Genomic DNA, 21,336 nt, shown 5'->3' on the forward strand with positions numbered 1-21,336 from the left:
TCAAGAATGTGTGATCTTCTATCTCTTTAGTTAAATGACATACCGGATAAGATGATCATCCCATTTTGTCCACTCACCAGCCACTGATCATCATAAACTACCCTAGCACACTAGCGGTGCTCACTCACGTAATGCCTGTCAGTTTGTGCCCTCCCCCCCCCCCCCCACGTAGCCGCCCACTAATCGCCTGCCGGGCTCGCGGCCTGTCGTCCTGTTACAGAACCACCCCGCAGTGGGTCAACCGGCACTCGCTCCAACATCGGCAGTCACCCTGCACGTTCCGTCCTGTCCGCCGGCCGGGCGAGGCGCCGCGGACGGAGGGTAGAGATAGAAACGGAGACTGTGACCTGAGGTCAGAGCTGTGTGTGTGGTTTGTGGGACCTGCACGGCATGTGTGCAAGGAGACGGGGTGCTTGGTGGGACAACGGTGGTGATTGGTGATGGAATTGGTGGTGGTGGTGACGGTTGGAACTTAGAGTGGCCTGGTGATCGGCCTATTGGTGAACTGGGGTGAATGGCTGTGAACTGCACCACAATGGTGATCGTTTGGTGTCGGGTGACGGGCATTGGGAAAAATGACTTGGTCGTGACGGCAGCGATTATGAACGAGCGGGCCGACGAGCAGCAGCTTGGTTATATCGGATGTGAATTATTGGGACCGGCTTGGGAATGAGCTTGATGCAGATCGACCGGGGCTTATGTGACGCTTTTTGTGGGGGATGCCTGGCTTGTAAACCACACTGCACACTATTAGCTCGTAAACGTGGCTCATTACGGCCTTTTCTTTTGTGTAGAATGCTTTTACGTTACAGAGCTGTAGGCATTGACATTGCCCGGCAAGTAATCGTCAATAAGGTAAGATATCCAACTTGCTCACACCACCGCTGCACTTTCAAGGTGAGGTGGATCGGAATTCGGTCGCCATCCTAGTAAATTGTAAACATCGTGTTTGTTACTGTCTCACATTTTTGCATCGCCCAACATTTTTGTTTTTAACGTGATACTGTATTTTGGCTGATAATTACGCCTAACTTTTTGTCAGAACTTATTTATTGAGAAGTTCTGACATTGAGAGAACAAGTTCTAACATTGACGTTTATTGAGAACAACATGCTGGTGTTAAATGCAGAGACGACATTTTTTATCCGTGCCAGGTCTCCTCTTTCCTATCCAATATCTTATTATCTCCTGTTATGTCATTTGTCCTATTACCTGCGCCGGTCTACCCTTTGTCGTGTCCTCTGTCCTGTATTACACTTTTCTTTCCTATGCCGTCATGTTTAGTACCATTCTAACAGTGTTATTGCTTCCCAAGCAGTTTTATTGTCATCCCGTCCTATCCCATCACTCCCATCCCATCCCACCGCATCCCATCCCTTCCATTCCATTCCCATCCTATCCGATCCCTATCCGTATCCAACACTGTATCCTACTGTATCCCTCAGCCGTTCGGGCGCGCCGCCCTGTACAGCCCCTACATAGACTGGGATCTGGAGGAGGCGCTCTACTGGGAGGAACTGGAATACGAATACATGCTGATGGTCAGTATATCACCCACTTCGCTACCTTTGGTATGTTGTCATGGTTTTAATCGTTCTTCTTTTCTCGTCATAGCTGCAATGGACGTGATTTTCGTAAGTACAAACGAATGCTTGGCTGATCATGCCATGTAGTTTGCAGCTGCGACATATTTCGAATCAACCGTTTTCTTTTTCATCTATAGTGGGCAGGGGCATAAGTGCTATTTGAGGTATCCCGTGGAGTTGGTTTCCTTTTTTTCTATAATTAGCAGATGGAACAGGTGGTAGTGAAACATTCACGGTTACTGGAGCGTGACATTCGTGTCACGTACGCACGTGCGTATTCGCATTCCGTGACGGTGACAAGATACACGCGATTGGTTTCACTTTTATCTGGGGCACTGCTTTTTTTAGATCTATTTAGCTTTTACTATTCTTCAATAGACTGTATAGTCCACGGAGGCTAGGAAATGGAGATTATATGTTGTTTACATTTTTATCGCCCGGTTTATTGTGAGTTCATTTTTTTTTGTGAGTTCCGATCTGGCTTGTTCACACATCGAAAATGTCAGTTTGGCAAAACTTTATGTTTGATCGTTGACGTGTCGAGCCCATCGTCTTCACCTGGCGAACACGGTTTGGTCCGTCCTTAATTAGACTAATGAAGTACAGAGGAGTCCCACCTGTCACGTCGCAATTCATCAACATTCCTTGGTCGTATCTGCCGAGGTACACCGCCGGCGAGCCATTAACACGCTCCCCGCCCTCGCCATTAGGTAAATGTCTGACAAATAGCATTGCTTTACGCACTTGTTTTCTTCCGCGTTCTTCTCGTGGTACTGTATCCTTGGTGTTTCTACAATTGTGATGCTTGTATTTTTGTTATTGTTCTCACTTTCCATATTTATCCGCTGCCATCACTCATTTGCATGGCGTCACGTTTGCTGACTGGCTGTGACTGTGCCGCTGACAATGACTCTGACTCTGACTCGGGCTGTGACGGTGCCGGCGGGTCGGTGGGCGGGTTCGCCCAGCACCCGGGCGGATCTCGTCGGTCCGCCGCCGCCGCCGCCGCCGCCGCCGCCGCCGCCGCCGCCGGTCGGCATTCGACGGCGGGCGGCGAGCGGGGAGGGCGGGGCAGCTCAGAGCGGCCGGTGAGCTCAGCTGGGGCGGTGTGAGTGAGTGAGTGAGTGGGTGAGCTGTGAGAGAGCCGACCGGCGCGGGATGCTGTGTGGAGAACTGCCACAGGTGGGTGCTTACATCAGGCAGCTGAGATGACAGAGGGTAACACTGGGTCCGTTTGGGGGCGGGGCAGGCCGTCCACTGACATACATCTGCCCGTTTCACCTGCTGGTCTGGGTTGGATTGGAACTTTGATGTTGGCCGGGTAAACCAGATGTTCTGGTTGGTGAATCGATCGGGGTGTGGCGCGAATTGACTGCTTTGAGTCAAAAGTAAACATTCGCCGACTACGCGGTTTCAGGAGAGTGGTCAGTCATGAGGCGCAGGTTTAAAGGGGCTGTTTTACACCCACCCCTGCTCTGACTCACTGAGGACGTGCAGTATTCGTTTTATAAACTCGTTATCCTGTCATAAAGCACAATCGATTCTACTTTAGCACCTTCCACCGATGAGTCACAACTTGTGCACCCTTCTCCTGCCGGTGCCATGACCTAACGTGACCTCAGTTGACCTGCTGGGTCACTTATAACCACCGTGTGACCCGGGATGACCCAGTGACCGCTGCTGACCGCGCGGCCAGTCAGTTCATGAGTCCACCAATTCGCCTTCGGCTGAACGCTAAAACCGGGTCGAGTGGGCGGCTTCTGGGCGGAGCCGCTACCGCAGCGCGCCTGACTGGGCGGGGCGGAGGGCTTCAGTCATACTAATCGGCTGCCGGCGGTCGGCTTTCGCCACTGGCGGTCATTCAGTCAAGTCAAGTCAGGCTGTCAGTCTGTCAGTAAGTCAGTCAAGTCAGCTTGTCTGTTTGTCGTACTGTCAGTCAGTAAGTCAGTCAATCAGCTCAGTCAGTATCAATCAGTCGTCGGCTTGGTTCGACAGTTCGCTCTCCCGCCTACCTGTCGTATGCTGTCGGGCTGCCGTCGCTCTACCTGTCACCATATTCCAAGTTGTTACCGAATTGCGGCCGTAAAGCGGGCTTATCTTCACAGCTTCATTTATCATCCAACTGGGAGCAGACTAAAGTTGACGCTCTGTGACGCTCTGCGGGGATATGTCGGTTCTCTAAGATGTTCCAATCTCACCGAGTGTGATTGTCGTGGGGCCTGCATTTGTTTATATTCATCTATCAGCTGTTGGGCGCTGTCCCGTCCTTGACCTCTGGGTCAGTGGCCGGTCAGCGACATCCAGTCTGACCGTCCGTCTGACGGTCCGGCCGGCGTGCTCTCATGTCGCCAGGCCGGGTCGCGTGACGCCCCCTCCCTCCCTTCCCAGCTCTGGGGACAGGGAAAGGTCGACCCCGGCTGGCGAAACGTCAGCTGGGTGGCTCCATGCCAGACTGTGTCCCCAGCTGACCCGAGAAGTCGCCGGGTTAGGGCGGATTCGAATCCCAGCTGATTCTGTGATAATCCACGACCGCGGTAGGGCTTGTGGTGTTTGCTTCCCTCCCCAGAGCCTAAACTGTCTAAGACTCGGAGACGGGCCCGGCGGCGCTTTGGGCGGCTGCCAAGAGCGAATCTTTGCCATGGCTGGCGAGCGAGCGCGGTCGTCTCCCAGCCGTGGCGACAGGCGTTGCGCGGCGATAGACGACAGTTTATCTCTGCCATGAGGTCGCTGTGGGAGCGTTTTGGTGATTGGTGAGCTGTGGTGAGCTCTGGGGAGGTGATGAGCAGCATTTCAAAGCTCATGAGCCATGGTGCTGAGCTGGGGTGAGTGTGTGACATAAGAATCGACAAGTTAGACTTAGGTGTGTAGACTGTTGTAGAGGTCGGATAATTGTTGGATGTTGAAGCATTGAGTTACAAGTCCGAGCTACAGCGGTAAGCTGCGGCGCTAATCCAGCCGCCTCAGGGCTTCCGGCGCCGGCCCCGCCCGCTGGTCGGTGAAAGTAAGACGCCGCCGGTCGGCCGCCGCGTGCCAGGGCCGTGTGTCGGCCCGTCTGTTATTGTCGCCTCTCTGTCAGAATGTGCGAGCTTCCCCAGCCCTTGCGGTGAGCTCAGATGACGTGACGGAGACGTGAGGGCTTGGCCGGGAATAATGCATGAGCTGGTGGCAGTGACATGCGAGGTCATTGGACGGTCAATGCGATGTCTGGTTACTGGCGAGCCACGATGCTGACTGGTTGGAAGTCTGGTGGTTAGACTGGTCCCGGTCTGGCTGGTTTGGCTCGGTGGTTGTGTTTTGCTCCACTGAAGCGTTCCAGATCGCATGCAGGCTGGATGCGCCTCGTGTATTATCTGGCGGGCTGTGTTACTGTTGACCTGAGCTGGTGCGGTGCTGCCGAGAAACGCTGTGTCAATTTCCCGGGTAAATGAATGAATGGATGGATGAATGAATGAATGAAACTGTCGGCCTCTCCTGCTCTCCCCACATAAATTCGAGCGGCGCCATGAAATGAATCCAGTAACATGAACACCTGTTGCACTTGAATCTTCCACGATCTACTTTCGTACCATCACACACCCTTGGGACATCATTTTACCGCCACTTACTCGGCATGATTTTCAACTGTAGAGCGGCTTGAGTCCGTCTTCCGCGCGCGACGGGTCGCTGATAAGCAGCTGGTGTGTGGCCTGTGGGTTGTCCCAGGTGCGGCGGAGTGTCACCACACCCAGCCGACTAGGGGCGGAGGTCGGGAGTTAGGCCAGCTGTGAGCACCTGTAGGGTGTCGTGGGGAGGGGAAGTGTCTCATTACGGGACAGAACGGCGGATGATCATGAAAGGGAGTTCAAGAAAGAGAAGTGGGCGGTAGCTGCCGACCGGATGGAAAGCCTAAAAAGGCTCGTGAGTTGGTACGGCCATGGCAAGTATTTAAAATCTTATTTGACCAACCCTTACATGGACACATGAGAGAACGGCTGATTTCTATCCAGATGATGCCGGCCCTACAGATATTTTTATCAAATGTGACTCGTTCATGATGTCATCAGCATCAACCGGTCTCTGCCGCTTATGCCGCTAATGCCGCTCGGGGCTGCAGGCGGCACGTCGGCCACGCCCGGTCGTTCTCCGTGAGCTGCCAACTGCGTCACCGTGTGGCAGCCCGTCACTGGGTTCACGGACCGGTCTGTGGCGCGTGGGCCTCCTGCCTGGGCCTCCTGAACCTGTCTCACCGCCGGGCAGACGGCCAGACCGTGGCCGGTCGGGTGAGGGACATGGCTGGGGTGGTTCATGTGGAAGGTTATAGAGAGCTCTGGGTTGGTGTCCTAAGGAGTTGCTGGATATTTGGAATGACGGGAGAATAGATAGGTACTCGATGAAGATTCCAAGTAAGGGCCCCTTTGGGGTCAGAGTAGAGCATGGTGAGAGTCTGACCTCATCTGCATTGAGCCAGGTATGGCGCTGGTTTGGCAGGAGAGGAACCGGAGAGCGCCGCACATCCTGGCTTCTGGTGTAGGCTGGTCAAAATGGTGGGCGGACCCCTTGCTGTTTAGCTTGCTGATTTGCCTCCCTGGAAGAATTGAAGTGTCCAGTTTTGGGACGATCGTGGGCTGGGAGCTAATTGGTTTGGCTTCCGTGCCCACGAACCGTGACGTTCCGATTACCACACGATAACCGTTAAGCTTAGTTTACAATGTGAGCTATACGGGATTGTTTTTAGGTTTACAACCCTGGAAGCGAGCTTTAAAGGTAGTGTGCCACCTTTGAAAGATTTCCCATTTTATTTTTCCTAGGATAAGAAGCTTCTGTTTTTACCTAATATCGCAAAAAAAAATCAAAAATGGGCCTGGAATAGTGCCTTTTTCGCCTAAAAGTTTTTCGGTTTTTAGATATGTACCTATAACAACTGTAGTGGGCTCACCTGCAAACAGGCGTCGGGCAACAATCGCGAATGCGGCGCACTTGTGACAATAAGCAAAGGTCATTATAGTGTTACGACCATACGACGTACGGGAATGAGTTATCAGCTGTCTAATCGTAGACAACACAATGTCGAGCCTTAAACTGTAAGCCCGTATTGGTATTGTTTCTTTTATTTGGCTGTCGAACATTATTTATGGTTTGAAATATGATTTTATGTAAAATAATTGATATGAAAAAGCCGTCTTATAAGTTATGACCCCATTTCACCACACGCAAGTGGCAGAAATGACAATGATCAGCTGACGCATTTTTCTTGGCCGAAGTCAGAGCGCGCGGCCCGACGCACCACGCGTATTTGGAAATTCCGACCTCGACGAGCATCAGAAGCCACCTAACAGGCGTGTTCGAAACCGCAGGAGATGATGATGAACGGGTTTATCGAAACTTGATTGGATGAGCATATCGGTAATAGCGATTTCAGTGTGTGCATTTATTGTTCATAGTGGTGTGAAATGTGGTTGGGGTACGACCGACAACCCGTCGGGGCGAATTTCGCACTGGGGTACTCAAAATTTGAAGAATTTAAGACGTTTCCATGAGTTTTGAAGGTATGGATAAGTTCTAAAAATCCGGTTCTCCTTATCTGGGCCATCAACTCCATACGGTCCAAGAAAGCTGGCACACTACCTTTAAACCTGCTGAATGGATCGGAATCCCTGTATAGATGTGGAACGTGCGAGCGATTGTGTCCAAGTGGGTTTATTTGTGGCCGACACTAGTTTACATCGCTCCCATGAGAATCACTAAAAGTCACCGCTGGGGATTTGAGTGCCGATGGACCGCCGAGGAAAGCGCTGTTTCGTTACCGAGACCATTGCCGTCGTCTGGACGAGACCAATGAACGGTCTTTGGTCAGAATGTGTTTGGGAAGATGCAGAACCATTTGTCTGGTGGTTTAGCATCTTTCTTCAAAGTCTGAAGTAGGGAGTGAGGTCGAACGCTGCTGCTGCTGTTTCTATATGCTCCACTTTGAAGCCAAATGCATGAAAAATCAATGATCGTATTGATTTATGCTTATGAGCTCGCCAGCTCATAAAATCAGCCATCAAAGTGAATGTCACCATGTTACAACTGGTGCTCCATCAGCCGGACATGAACGAGCTTCAATCATTTCTTAGCTACTGACTGAGCTATTTCCAATCAAGAATGTGCATCACCTTCCTCAAAACCCATGAAAACGTCTTCAGTCGCTCCCAAATATCCCCATCAGCTCAGACTTATCAGCCGGTGGGCGGAGCGCCGACCCGACGTCCCCAACCGACCCGACCATGACAAATTGTGTACGATTCCCGCCCGGTAACCGTCTGTCTCTCATAGCGGCACTGTCTGGTGGGCGACTGATGATGGGACTCAGCCCTCCGCTCGGCTCCGTGACGGTGTAACGGATGTGACGGGAGCGGTGGTGATGGGTGGCGGTGGTACGTTGGGACCGTGACGGGATGACTGTGAAGGACTGACGAGGTTGATGGACTGGCGATGGTGGTGGGAGGTGGAGAGAGATAGTCTAGAGAGTGAGAGGGTTTGAAAAGCATAGGGTCACGGAATTCATAATCTCATTCAATCTTAGTATACCTACCGGTTTACAGAGGTCCATGTCTCAGCATCCATCATCTCTCCTCCTTCCCACGCACGGTGGCGCTTTCTCTGTTGTATTACTCAGACGACAGATTCTCGCCTTTCACGGCTCCGGCGTTGCGCTGGAAGAGGCGGCTCCAACCGCCCCAGGCGAGGCCGCTGGTCAGATTCGCAGTTGGCTCCTGTAGCGATTCACGGTCTACTGTGCGGGATTTAAGATAGGTAATATTTGAGAAATTTATTGAATGAAACTTATAGGATCCTACCCTACCCATCTGTTGGTCTCAGTGACCTTTGACCTGGGCCGATCGTCAGCAGACAGCTCGGCTCCGGGTTCCAGCGGCGCCCATTGAGGTCGAAATCGGCGCTGTAGCTCGTATCGGCGCCCCGCCGCGGTGCCAGCCGCCCCCGCCCCCGCCCCCGCCCCCGCCCCCGCCCCCGCCCTGGGGCGGTATCGAGCTGAGTCAGCCGGAGGCGTCTCCGTCGCGCCGCTGAACACGCTGATCACATCACGAGGGACGGGATGAGGTCCGATGGGGGAAAGGAAGGATAGGAGGGAGAGCGAGGGTGAGTGGTGTGGGATGGATTAGTACCGGAGCCAAAGTGACGCTGGGTTGTGTATGGGTAGGTTTCTCATGGTTGGGCAGGTGATCACTGATCATCGTAGCCGGTGGTTTTGAGCTGTGAGATCCTTTTAATAATTTGTGTGATTAATTTATACAAGCCACATATAGTTGGCTGTGCAGCTAGCGAGAGCAAAAATCATATGATCTTGCCATTGAGATCAATGGCACGTCGACATACCGGCAGTCGGCATACCTTTTATCGGCACTGCACCGCTTTAGTGCTTGCCACCTCCGTAATGCACAGCGCCTCCCCTAGCTGCGACTCGTGACCATGACCACTGGCATTGACTGCAGTCCGACAGTCATCTGAGTCACGTGTTGACATGCCAGATCCCAGGTCACGGCATTAGCGACCGGACGGTGTCCGTTCCCTCTGACACAGCACTGCACTGGGTCGGCGGGCCTGTCAGCTGACAGGCTGACAGCTTCGGCAATGGGTGGCCAAGGTCGCTCACTTCTCCTCCCCCCTCCGCTGCTCCCTCGCCTCGACTCAACTCAGCTGACCGGGCACTTCTGGCCTGTGCTGACTGGCTCGAAGGCAGGGGGGGGGGGGGCGTGCAGATGCATACAGCGCGGCGCCCCAGCTCAGATGGGCGGAATGATGGCCCGTTGCACGGTGACTCATGTTGTGCAGAGGCGCAGGAAACGGTGTCAGGGGCGGCAACTGACTTGTGACGTGCTGTGAAAGCAATTAGCTAATTAGCTGTGGGCTGGTATTGCAATTAGATGCTTCGAACTACTGAATATATTTGTGAGGTCGCGTCGGCTGCAATTGGCCGTGTCACTTGAAACTGATCTTCTCGTATTCTTTCCAGCGTGACGAGCTGTTTGATCTAGCAATCTCTCTATAAGGAACTACCGTGGGTACTGTGTACATGACGTAACAAGACATTCTGGCATTCATTTTATATTCGTCCCTCGTCCCATCTTCTCTCTCCAATGTCACGTGCCATCCCGTATCTCGGTCTCCTCTCACTTTCTTCTGGTGCCCGTCGTTCGGGCCTTTCTCCTCTCTGTGGTGTTGGCCAGACCCGTTTTTACGCTCTCCGACCAACTCAAACCCTGTGGTGGACGTTTCATTACAGCCTGACCAGCCGAGGAGAGAAATGATGTGACGAAGAAAGTCATAAATGGACTTTGGGAAAGGCCGGCTTAGTTGTTCGTGATGGTGTTCTTGATATTGCTGAACCAGTTGCTTCTTTATTGGGATAAACTGCTGAGTGGACCCTTGCTCTGGGAGTGTGTCCATCACAAATTGTTGGACGATCTTTATGGCATCTGTTTTCATTATGGTTTCCATTACACATATAGCCTAGCATTCAGACGTATTGGAAAAATCCAGGTGCAGAACAGATGGCATTGTCAGCAATTATGATGTTGAAAGAAGCGAGACAGCGGCTGTACATTGTACCGGGTGTATATTCCGGTCACTTTTTACCTTTGTCACTTTGTTGCTGCCGCTGACCTTTGCTCTCACCCCTGACCTGTGGGTCGTGCATTACACCCTGTCGGTGGCAGCCCGGTGGGCGGTGTGTCGAACTCGACTAACGACGCTCCCGCCCTGAGTCACGCTGCAGGAGACTCGTGTCAACGGCAGCGTTACAGGGAGACATGCGCTGCTGTTGCTGTTATACACTCCGTTACTCTCCTCCACAAAAGCATCGCTGATCGCTAACGCTGCACGTTGACTATGGATGACTGTCGCTGGCTTCGTGTGGCTGCACGTCTGCTCACCATAGACCGCCGCAGGAACAAGAAATTCTTCAACCGTGTCGCCGCGGCTTCGACAGCTCTCTCGAAGCTCTCTCGTCCGTCGCATATTCGGTGTCGGTGGCTTTCTTATTGTTATTGTTTCCCAGTCGTAATTACGGGCACTGTTTTTAGTGGTACCCTTGGCTAACTACTGACGCTTTGGTGACGTCGAGCTGTTGGTGACCGTTGCAGTGGTGCTGGTGACGGTGATTGTGATGGTGATGGTGATAGTGGTGGTGGCAGGATGGTGACGCCCGTGCTGGTGTCACCATAGAGAGTGGGCGTCGGCTTCCATGATGGGCGTGACACTTTGTGTCAATGAAAACCACCCCTCCGCCCTTTGGCCTCCACCGGCGTGCTGGCACTGATTGTTCTTCATCAGACTCATTTCCATGGGCGTGCGGTAGCGCTTTCAGCGAGGTCATCCGTGTTATGTCTCATCTGTAGCCCACGCCACTCCATGTTAGGCCATGTCTGGTATCGGCCTGTCGACTGGGTGTTGTGATTTGGTCCTGTGCCCCGCCCTTGCGGCACACCTGTGTCGGGCGTCCTTCGGAATGCCAATTTGATCGCAGTTTAAGGTTTGGTTCACTTCTAGAAGTCAATCTTTGTTCTACCCAGTTACTGGTCACCGAAGGGGCAGACTATTCAGTCTTTTAGCTGGGGTCTTTTTTTTCAGACGTTTATTAACATAGCCACTTGACAAATAGAACACTCAAACAGTCCGCTCACATCCATATTTTACACAGTCCCACAAGGGCCATCAGCCACCGCCCGAGCCGCCCGGCGAACGGTATCGTGGGCGGCTCCCCCTATCCACCGGCCGGGCGTGCGAGCCGTCGACTTGTAGGGCCGGCGCCCCGCACGCCCGGCCGGCCGACCGGCCCCAGTCGAAGAGACCGGTCCCGGGTTGGCCCGGATGGGTCATAGGAGCGGTGGCTGATTCATGTTCATTAGTCACTTTTACCTTTGCAAAGGTCTCATCATAGCCCATTTCTTATGGAAACACTCCTCCTTGTTATTCTTTTTAGCAATGTAATGCTCAGTTTCCATATCTTGTTTCAAACGGTTCATGAACTGAACACAACTAGGCTTTGTTTCGCCCCATTTACATTGATAAATATAATATTTTGCCAAGGTAGTGATATGGGTAATAAGTAAATTATCGTTGTCGCCAAAAATTTTTTGTTTCTTTGATATCTCGCTCATACCAATCCTTTGTAGGCTCTCCGATATTTTATTCCAAAAGCTTACTACATGTTCGCAATTGAGAAATAGATGAATCAATGATTCCGCTTCAATGCCACAAAAGGAGCATTTGTCATTTTCCTTTATGTTTATCAAACTCAAGAATGTATTTGTCGTAAGCACGCGCATCACTAATCTATATTGAAAACTTACATATTTCGTTGATACAACGCAACGCTTTACTGACAGTACCGAGAACTGCTCGTAATGATTCATATCTCGTATCCACTTACTTTTTATTCTGTTGATATCCTTCTTACCCCCGTTATTCTGCATCAAACTTTCAGCAAAAAAAATAGTGAACGCCTTATTATTCAAAATATACCTTATTCGTGCTGATATTGAAGGCTGTTCATACTTCCACACTTCAGGCTGATTCTTCTGTAGATGCCTTGGCAGACTATGTATTAGTCCGACGTACTCTAGAAAGTTGCAATTGATGCGGTAAAACTCCTTAAATCTTCTCCATGTCATTAATTTATGACCTTCAAAAAGATCACCAATACGTCGTATACCTTTTCTCTTCCAACTTTCATATTCCTTTGTTTTAAATTTAGTAAAGTCCGAGAGGAAAATGTTTTCACAGTGTATTTGTTCTTCCATTATATGAAATGCTTTTGTGAAGATCATCCAAGCCGATAATACATCCTTCCAGAAGGGGTTCTCGACTTTATCCACAACTTGCTTTAATGCTCTGACTCCATAATCCCAAACGAATTCTTTCTTTATATCTTCCGGCACAAGCGAATGCCATGTTCCATTTTTTTCCGAAACTAGTCTCCTAATCCAAACTAGCTTCAAAGACATTATATAGCTGCTGAGATCAATCATGCCTAAGCCACCTTTTTCAACAGTTTGGCAAAGTCTCGCTCTCTTAAGTGGATTTCTTTTAGAACCCCATACAAACGTGAAAAATATTTTATTTAGCTGACCTATAAGGTCGCCACTCGGATTCGGAAGAGAGTATAATACGTGCGTGATTTGAGATAATAGCAGAGTTTTAAAGATAGTGATCTTGCCCATCAGTGAAAGATTTCTGGTTTGCCACATTCCAATAATCCTAAGAATTGCATCTCTCTTCAACGTAAGATTTTGTTCTACTATGTTTGAACAGAAAGGCGTAAACACTATTCCTAACAGTTTAATTCTTGTTCCCCAGTTCAGAGCAATATCTTGACAGATTGTCGTGTCTGAGAAGGCCATATTTCCTAGCCACATGGCGTTTGACTTGGATACGTTAGGATGTAATCCTGAAAATTTTGCATACCATCCCAGCTCTCCGAAAACAGCCCTTAGGCTTTTCTCCGAACCATCGAGGAAGAATGTCGTATCGTCCGCGTATTGGACTATCTTAACGTGTGAACTATTTGTCACGATTCCTGTAATGTCTTTGTTCTGCCTTATTTTCGCGGCTAACACTTCCGCTCCTATAATAAAAAAATAGCACGATATCGGATCGCCCTGTCTACATCCCCTTTCTAGCCGTATCACCCCTTTTGATGCATGTCCATTATATATCAGGCGTGAGAAGATATCGTTATGCAAACACAAGAACATGTCTATGAATTTTTTCCCAAAATTGAATTTGTTCAGGCATTGCTCGATAAATTGCCAGCTCATCACGTCAAACGCAGTTTTAAAATCCACTGACAGTAAAAGTCCCCTTTCCTCTCTGCGATGAGTGTCTCTCAAAATGTCATAAACTATCCTTGTATTCTCCCCTATAAACCTATTTTTTAAAAATGCTGTTTGATCTGGGTGTATTATTGTGTTTAATACCTTTTTTAACCTATTAGCAATTGTTGCTGAAAGAATCTTATACGTTGAATTCAATAGAGTTATAGGTCTCCAACTAGAGATCAAGTTTCGTTCCTTTGTGGGCTTGGGTACTAAGGTTATAATACCTTCCCTCTGAGTGATTGTTAGCTTTCCCGTTTTTATACCTTCATTTAGTGATCTAAGCACAAAATATTTTAACTCACGCCAAAAAATCTTGAAAAACTCGTAAGGGAAACCATCTGATCCTGGAGTTCTGTTGTTTTTCAACCCCATCAAAGTCTCTCCTATTTCATTAATCGTCAGGTCCTTTTCTAACATTCTAGATTGCGCATCCGATAGTCTCGGCAGCGGAACGCTTTGTAAATAGTCAGTCATGCTATCCCTTGAGTAGCCCGTGTTTTGCTTAAAGAGTTCCTGGTAATGCTGCTCTAGCGCCGAAATAATTTCATCCGACTGGTACACAACTTCCTCACCTATCTTAAGACTAGGTATTACCTTGCATTCATAATTTCGCTTTTCTAGTCTTAGAAAATAGCTTGACGAACTTTTCTCCCCCTCTTCATACCACTTCACTCTAGACCGAATTATTCTACCCTCGTTTTCAGGCTTTCTTAATTCCTGGAGTTCGGCCTGCTTCTCTCCTATCAGCTCATTGTCTCTTGCTGATGGCTGAGGCAGAGATTCTAAATATTGTAGCTCATTTAACAGGGCCCTTTCCCTTTCTGTTCTTAATCTTTTCTTTCTAATGGAGAAAGTTATGGTTTTTGATCTGATGGTCATCAGTAGAGTTTCCAGGAAAAGGCCATCACTAATTGTGAACTGTATCCGATTTCGTTCTTCAATGTCTTTAACGTAAGGTTCAGAATAAACAAGGCATGCATAGCTATCGACTGTGTCTTGTATTACTCTTTTAACCATGTTCAAGTACTCCATGTCCATTAGGAGGGAGCAATTTAATTTCCAAAAACCTCTACCTCGAGCCTCAGAACTGAATTTCAAACCCAGTGACACACGAGAATGGTCAGACCTATACGCTGGGAGAATGCTGCATTCAACTGTTTTGTTTAAAACTGGCTCTGATACAAGGAAAAAATCGAGCCTAGCGCATTTTAGCGGGTTGCTTCTCCTCCAAGTGTATTGCTTTTTGTTTCCATTGACTTTCCGCCACACATCATGTAGTTCAAGTTCAGCACATTTATTTTCTATTAATTTACGAGAATTGACCCGTCTATCCCTCTCACTATAATTGTAAGTATCAAGTTCTGGATTTAAAGTTAAATTCCAATCTCCACATATCAATAAATGATCTTGGTTATTTGTATCTATTAACTCAAACAGCTCATTAAAGAAAGTTGAGTCATCCCTTTCTGAAGGTCCATAAATGTTAACTATCTTCACCTTGGCGTCGTTAACTTCAATTGTTACTGATATCAAAGTGCCTTTATTGTTTGAATATGCATCAATTACTTTACAATTTGTTTTATTTTGAATTAAAATTCCAACCCCACGCGCAGTAGAAGTATATGCAGAAAACCATGCTCGACCACCCCATTGATTTCGGTATAAATGCTCTTTCCCAGGTGACACATGCATTTCTTGCAGACATATCACGTCCGCAGAATGTTTCCTCAAAAAATCGAAAACGTCTTTTCTTTTTGCGTGATCGCTGAGACCTCTTACGTTACTGGTGACTACTTCTAAGTCAATTTGCTTTTTAGACATTGGTTTCAGCCTTTAAACCTATCAACCTTATCTCTTGCTGAGATGTTGATAGGCACAGGTTCACACCATTGCATTCGAATAACGAAGAGAAGTGCTTGATATTGCATTTTAGGGCCATTAATGAACGGTTAACTAAAGCATGTAACAAAAATACAGTCATTCTGTAACTGCCACTCGCATTCGTTTCCCAGTTCCATAATCTCTCATTAATCCTACCATCATCGAAACTGAGATATAGGCATAGGCAACCACTGATGAGTTCTTCCCTGCCACTCAACGGTGCAGATGTAAGGACACCGAGCACTGACACCAGCAACATATACCACTTAACAATGAACGATACAGACTTACAGGCAATCTCACCTTCACACATTGGGTCTCTTATAACATTACAATTCATCAACTTTCCTTTTCTGTACCTTTTTCTAACTACCACAGATTTAGAAGTATGTACGTATATCCCTGGAACCACAAGAGCGGCTTCTGCAGCCATTAACCCTACGAGAAGGCGATTCGCTGGGCGTCGCGCGATCAGGCTCTGCAGTGATCTGACTGACCTTCGTTGAAGACGTTTGTTTTTCTCCCCCCTCCTCTTCCACCCTTTCCCTCACCATGTTACTATTCTTTGACATGTCACATCGCTCACTAGTGTCCCCCATAGGTCTCTTGGGCACCGTTTGCTTCTCTCCCTTCCCGCCAGGTGACAGGACAGTAGGAGGGCTGATGGCGCCACTGTTCCTTTCTGCCCCCTCCCCCACACTCTCACCCATATTGACCGAAGTAGGCTGACAGGTCGAGCCCAGAGGCAACTGCAGAGGCGAGCTCAGCATCACAGCTGCCAGCGGGTCATCGTCGCCCGGTCCTGAGACGGCAGGGGCTCCGCCGGGAGCTAGAGACAACTGCTCCGCCTCCATTGAACTATCCACTCTGTTACCTGTCGTACTGTCGTCACAATCTCGGGACATCACTGCTGGGTTCCCGTCTTGGGTTCCACTCCTGCCAGAAGAGGTTCCTCTCCAAACAGGGGACGCGCCGCTGTCGCCCTCAGCTGCCACTTGCCTCATCGCGCGCTGGGACGAACCGCCACTCATAGAAACTGAACTGTCGTTCTCGGATACTAGTCGCTGTATCCCGCATCCGTCACTGTCCACAATTGCCGGTTCGGCGGCGCGGCCCGGCAGCCGCTCGGCTCCGGACACCTGAGAGCGCCTCTGCGACCCATCACTGTCACCGCCCGGCACCGCGCCGCGGCCCAGTAGCTGTCTCTCGCCGGTCTCCTGGGCACTCCTCTGCGGCCCGTGGCCACCGGCTCCCGGACCATCGGAGCGGCCGTACGGTCGCCCCGCGATGGGCTCCTCGGCACGCCTCTGCGGCGGCCGATGGCCTCCGGCGCTGATGCCAGACAGCTGGCGCACGGTGTCCGGATCAGCTACGCGTATCGGCGCAGAGTTGTGGTTTTTACACACCAGTATATTTCCTGATTGTGTAAAAACTGAAAAGATGACTTTCTCTCTCTTCAGTCTCAGGAGTTCAGTAAACATGGCCTGTCTCCTCGGCGTCAGGGACTCTGCTATATATAGCCCCGTCCCTTTCAGTCTTGCTTTGGACCGAAACAGAAAATCTCTATCAGAACCCGACGCCGCTGTCGTGAACTGCATCATGACCTTTCCATTTTTCAATCGGAAAGCCGTTTTAACTTGACTTCTGTCTATGACATAGTTCATGAATCGCTTGACTAAGGCGATTATACAGTCCACAGCGTTTCCAACAGCATTTTCACTTTGCAAAGCTGATCCAGAGAACAACAGATTGACCAACCTTGTTTCCTGTTGAACTCGATCCTCTTGCATTTCCAACAGCTGAAGCCTCCGTTTCAAATCAGCAGTCTCTCGTCTAAGTTCCACTATGTCGTCGTCAGCATTTTGCTGTCGCGCCGCCACTGCTGACAGTGAGTCCAGCGCAAACGACAAGGATTGTTCCACAGCCGCCACTCTCCTTTCATTTGATTCCCTGATTTCTTTCACTGCCTTAGCATTCTCATTTGCTATACACTTTTTTAGTTCGGCACACATCTCACTCATGTCCACAGGAGCTGCGCCGTCCGTAGGCTGAGCAGGCTGAGCAGACTGCAGCGGTGAACCAGCTTTTCTCTTTTTCCCCATGCTTAACTTCCAGCATATAAGGGGAGAAAAGCGCAGCCCTCTCTCCCACTCTCTTCACTCTGTCCTCTCGCTAACAGTCGCCACCACAAACAGAGCCCACCTCTCCGGCACCGCACCCCGGGAGCGCCGCGCGGCACAACCGACCCCGGCCGCGGTCAAGGCCGAACTCGCTGGGGTCTTGGAGGTCACAGCAGATGATTTTCACTTTAGTTTTGTGGTGAGATGACGGGTGTAGATGACGGTCCGTTACTCGGGCGTAGCCTGATTGATCTGTTGGTAGCGCTGCAGCCACATGACATGTTGATTGGCCAGCCACCCTCCACGGTCCGACTTCCTTCTGCCAGAAGTCAGAAGTAGAAGGCATAACTGAAAAACGTGCCATGTGTGCTAAGTGGTGGCTAAATGCAGCAGCGCTTCAAACAGCACCACTGTTCCCGATCGGGCGAATTCCGACACGCTATGTGCACGGCCTATCGCAACTGTCATGAATTCATCATCCGTTGCTGTCAATGTCCTGCGACTGGCGTGTGCACTTGCCCTTCATGGTATTCTATTTAGTGGTTACGACGGGTTGAGCTAGCGAACGACCTTGCTTGCGAATGGTCATGGTTGAAGTGGGAAGGAGAAGCTACTTGGTTTCGTTCTTGGCATTCTGACTTGGGCGCTTGGCATGGGTAGACGTCTTGTGTCAACTTGGCTCGATAGCTTGGCTCGGTATGTCACGGTTGGTTGAAGTTGACGGACGACTGTAGTCAAATTACCCAGAGAATGTGCCAGAATGGCGTCGGCACGACTTCCGGTGAAAATTGGCCTGCAAACACGCCTTATTGGCGGGTTTCTCCTTCGATGTGGAAACGCTGCGGTGCTGGCTCTCTCATTGTAAAATAGCACCTCTGGTGACTTGGTCATCGGGAACGGGTAATAAAACCCGTTCCGGCCACCACGGCCGGAACGGCCACCACTGCGGCTCGTTGCGGTGTGCTACACAGCTTCACCGCCCTGCTTTCGAGCTGAAGTGGCAGCTCCAGGCTGGCTCCGATGAGACCACATCTATGGAGCGAAACATTGAGTTGGATGGCTCAGTGATAGTTTGATGGGCGTGTCGGTCAGTCGGTGGCAGGCGGTCCTGGTGTCGCCATATCGCACTGGTCTGTTGCAGTCGGAGCTCATCAAGACTCGGCATTCCTTGGAGCTCCGTGGTTACCGTCGCTCTGGCTTGGTGAGTTGTCAGCCCAGGATCTTGCAGTTGTTGGTGAAGCGAGTTTTGCGTTGGAGATGGCTCAGAGATGCCATTAAAAACGAGCGGAAAAGATGTCTTTGGTTTAAGCCAGATGGATTGAAAAACTTTGAAGAGCCTGAATGTTGCTATCATTGCCGGTCAGAGTAATAATGTGGAACCCGATGAATTCTGTGTTTCATGCCTTTGGAGTTTCTGCTGGTCTTTTCTTCTCATTAAAAGCGATTTTGATGCGCTTGTTACAAGTAGTCCATTCCTTTTCTGTCACTCAACAAGCACCAAGACCGATGGACGAGAATTCGGCTCATCTTTAGCTTCGAGACTCTCAGGCGTCCCATAAAATCGCCTCTTGTTCTGATGCCATTCTTTGTTGTCTCGCTGTTAGGCCGATACTTTTTAAGCGGGACTGTCATTGTCTCGTTCATGGTGTTGGAATGCACCATTTTCATGATTTAATCGTTGACAAAGCCTGAGACAAAGGCTGAGGTCAAGATACGAACCTTGTCTCAGTTTCTCGTTACACCATGAGTAGTTCATCGAACCCCAGCTCCGGCGTGTGACTGGAAGCTCGGAGATGTATGACGCCATCTCGGGCCTCGGGGCTGTGTGAATGGAAGCTCGGAGCTGTATGACTCCGGCTCCGTGTGGCGCCGGCTCGGATCTGTACATGTATGACGATAGCGATAGGATCGATATGACGTTAGCTCGGTGCTGTTTGACGCCACTTTGGAGCTCTTTGACGCCATATCGGAGCTGCATGACGCAGCTCAGAGCTCTGGCGCCAGCTAGGAGCCCTATGACGCCAGCTCGGAGCTCTGTGACGCCAGTCTCCGCTCACAGAGCTGTGTGGCTCCGGGCCGGTGACCCGCCGCCGGCGCCGGCCGCCGTTTCTCCTGACCGCGGCCGGTCGGTCGTTGACGCTAGTGAAAGGCCGACACAGACCCGTGCCGACACAGACCCGCGCCGCCCGCCTCCCCGTCTGCTGTTTGGGGTCGCCGCTGTGACGGGTACGAGTGTACCCGCGGCCGTGGTGGTGTGTGATGCGGGCCAAGTATTACATGGTAACGGTGACGTAACTATCGTTTGCAGATCTAGCCTCGGAGTATTGCGAATGGTGATGATAACGGTAAGCTAATGGCGATATGGTGCCCTGACCGCAGAGGTATGAATATAATGAAACAGCCATGAAGATAGTTGTTCTGACTGGCTTCAATGTGTGAATCTATCTATTTTGTGGTCATATTGGTGATTGTCTACTTTCAACACGGCGTGCGATCGCCTCTGTTGCACAAAGTTTCCCAGCGCTACGCTGTGCCTGAACTGAAATCTTGAGAAGCAGGAAGCCATTAGTTTGTCCCGGTCGACTCGGACCAGACACGCCGACTTCCAATGCCAGGTGGAGTGATGGAGAGGCCATAAACAGGATGTGGGAGATCGGCGAGAGAGAGAGAGAGAGAGAGAGAGAGAGAGAGAGAGAGAGAGAGAGAGAGAGAGAGAGGCGCTGCGCTGTTGGTCCATTTCCGGGGCCATGATCCAAATTCCCGGCTTGTCCCATTGGGTCCTGCTCAGCCCAATATGGTCATATTTGATTTCAGTCCGCCCCTACATATGCATGCTCCTTCGGCTCAGTAGGTGTTACAAAGCTGACTCCAGTTGGTCTCGGTTGTTACCTGCTCACTCTAGGTGTTCTTCACGCGGTGCTTGGGTCTGGAGACCCTAACTTTTGCCATCCACCCTCGAGTGGTCACCCTGATTCAATTTGCCCTGGCTGAGGCGGCTGTTTTCTTTTGCTGTTGGCTCTTGCAGTCTCCTGAGACTATCCCCGCCAATTCTACAGACCGTATACTCGCAACACCCAGGGCGGTGTCGGTGTCGGTGGCCACTGGCAGGGTGTCGTGTTTTTTGTGCGATTTCACGGCAGTGAGGGACAGCGATAGCGCCGTGACGACACTGTCTGCTGTTTTCTGATTAGTTTCCCAGCGCGATGCCGCTGACTTTACGGCGCGACATGGTGTTGGGAAAGTCGCCCGACTGAGAGCCGTCACGAACATTGTTAGAGTCGTCACGAAACTACCGAACTTTGTATGCAGCGACGAGGGAATACGGAGGGACACGTGCGTTAGGTATATGTGTCTGTTTATCAGACGTTGGGATTGAGACAGCGCATGCCGCAAACGGGCGTCCTGGGAGTGGGGAAATTATACTTTCATCGGCGCTTCCCTCTCGCAGGCGATAGGTGTATCCTCTCTGATTGGTGACAGATGGTTTTGTGGCTTTATTCGTGTGTGAAACATATAAGCGCTAATGATGCATTGATAACTATAAATGAGACATTTATTATTGGTATGACCAAAGTTTTGCTTGTTCGTGCCATTTCAAACGCGATTCTGAGCTTATGTTCAATCTTATCATTCCAGATTCCCTTTCCTATTTTTGTCCCACTACCATTTCCGTTATTGTTGGCCGTGTCGCCAGCTGCGCGGCCCGTTTCCTGTTGATGCGTGGTGTAACGTGTATATCGGTGGCGGTCGTAACGGTAGCTTCTGTGGCGGTGGGAGCCAGCTGACGGAATAAACAGGATGGCTGGGTCTGTTTATCGGTGCTACGCTAAACCCCCGACCGCTCTGAGACGGTGGGGCTACCTCTGGCTGGCTCGGCGAGGGTGCTAGGGC

At 50.3% G+C, this 21,336-nt stretch overlaps 1 protein-coding gene across 24 annotated transcripts in view; it reads left to right on the forward strand.

Moving 5' to 3' along the window:
• The window catches only part of LOC122370749 (MIF4G domain-containing protein-like), a 37,596-nt gene that overhangs the window by 9,989 nt on the left and 6,271 nt on the right, over nt 1-21,336 (forward strand). For 8 of the 24 annotated variants that reach the window (XM_043346623.1, XM_043346619.1, XM_043346620.1 and 5 more), the window contains exon 4: nt 1,446-1,541. The exons of 9 other annotated variants lie outside the window; for them this stretch is intronic. In XM_043346623.1, the coding sequence (XP_043202558.1) occupies nt 1,446-1,541 (96 nt within the window). Of the gene's footprint in view, nt 1-1,445; nt 1,542-2,617; nt 2,769-21,336 lie in introns of those variants that run through there. 7 more of the 24 variants (XM_043346634.1, XM_043346641.1, XM_043346636.1 and 4 more) reach the window with 2 other exon arrangements.

The sequence above is a fragment of the Amphibalanus amphitrite genome, unplaced genomic scaffold (genome assembly GCF_019059575.1).
Source record: "Amphibalanus amphitrite isolate SeventyFive unplaced genomic scaffold, NRLGWU_Aamphi_draft 001165F_arrow, whole genome shotgun sequence".
Taxonomy (NCBI): domain Eukaryota; kingdom Metazoa; phylum Arthropoda; class Thecostraca; order Balanomorpha; family Balanidae; genus Amphibalanus; species Amphibalanus amphitrite.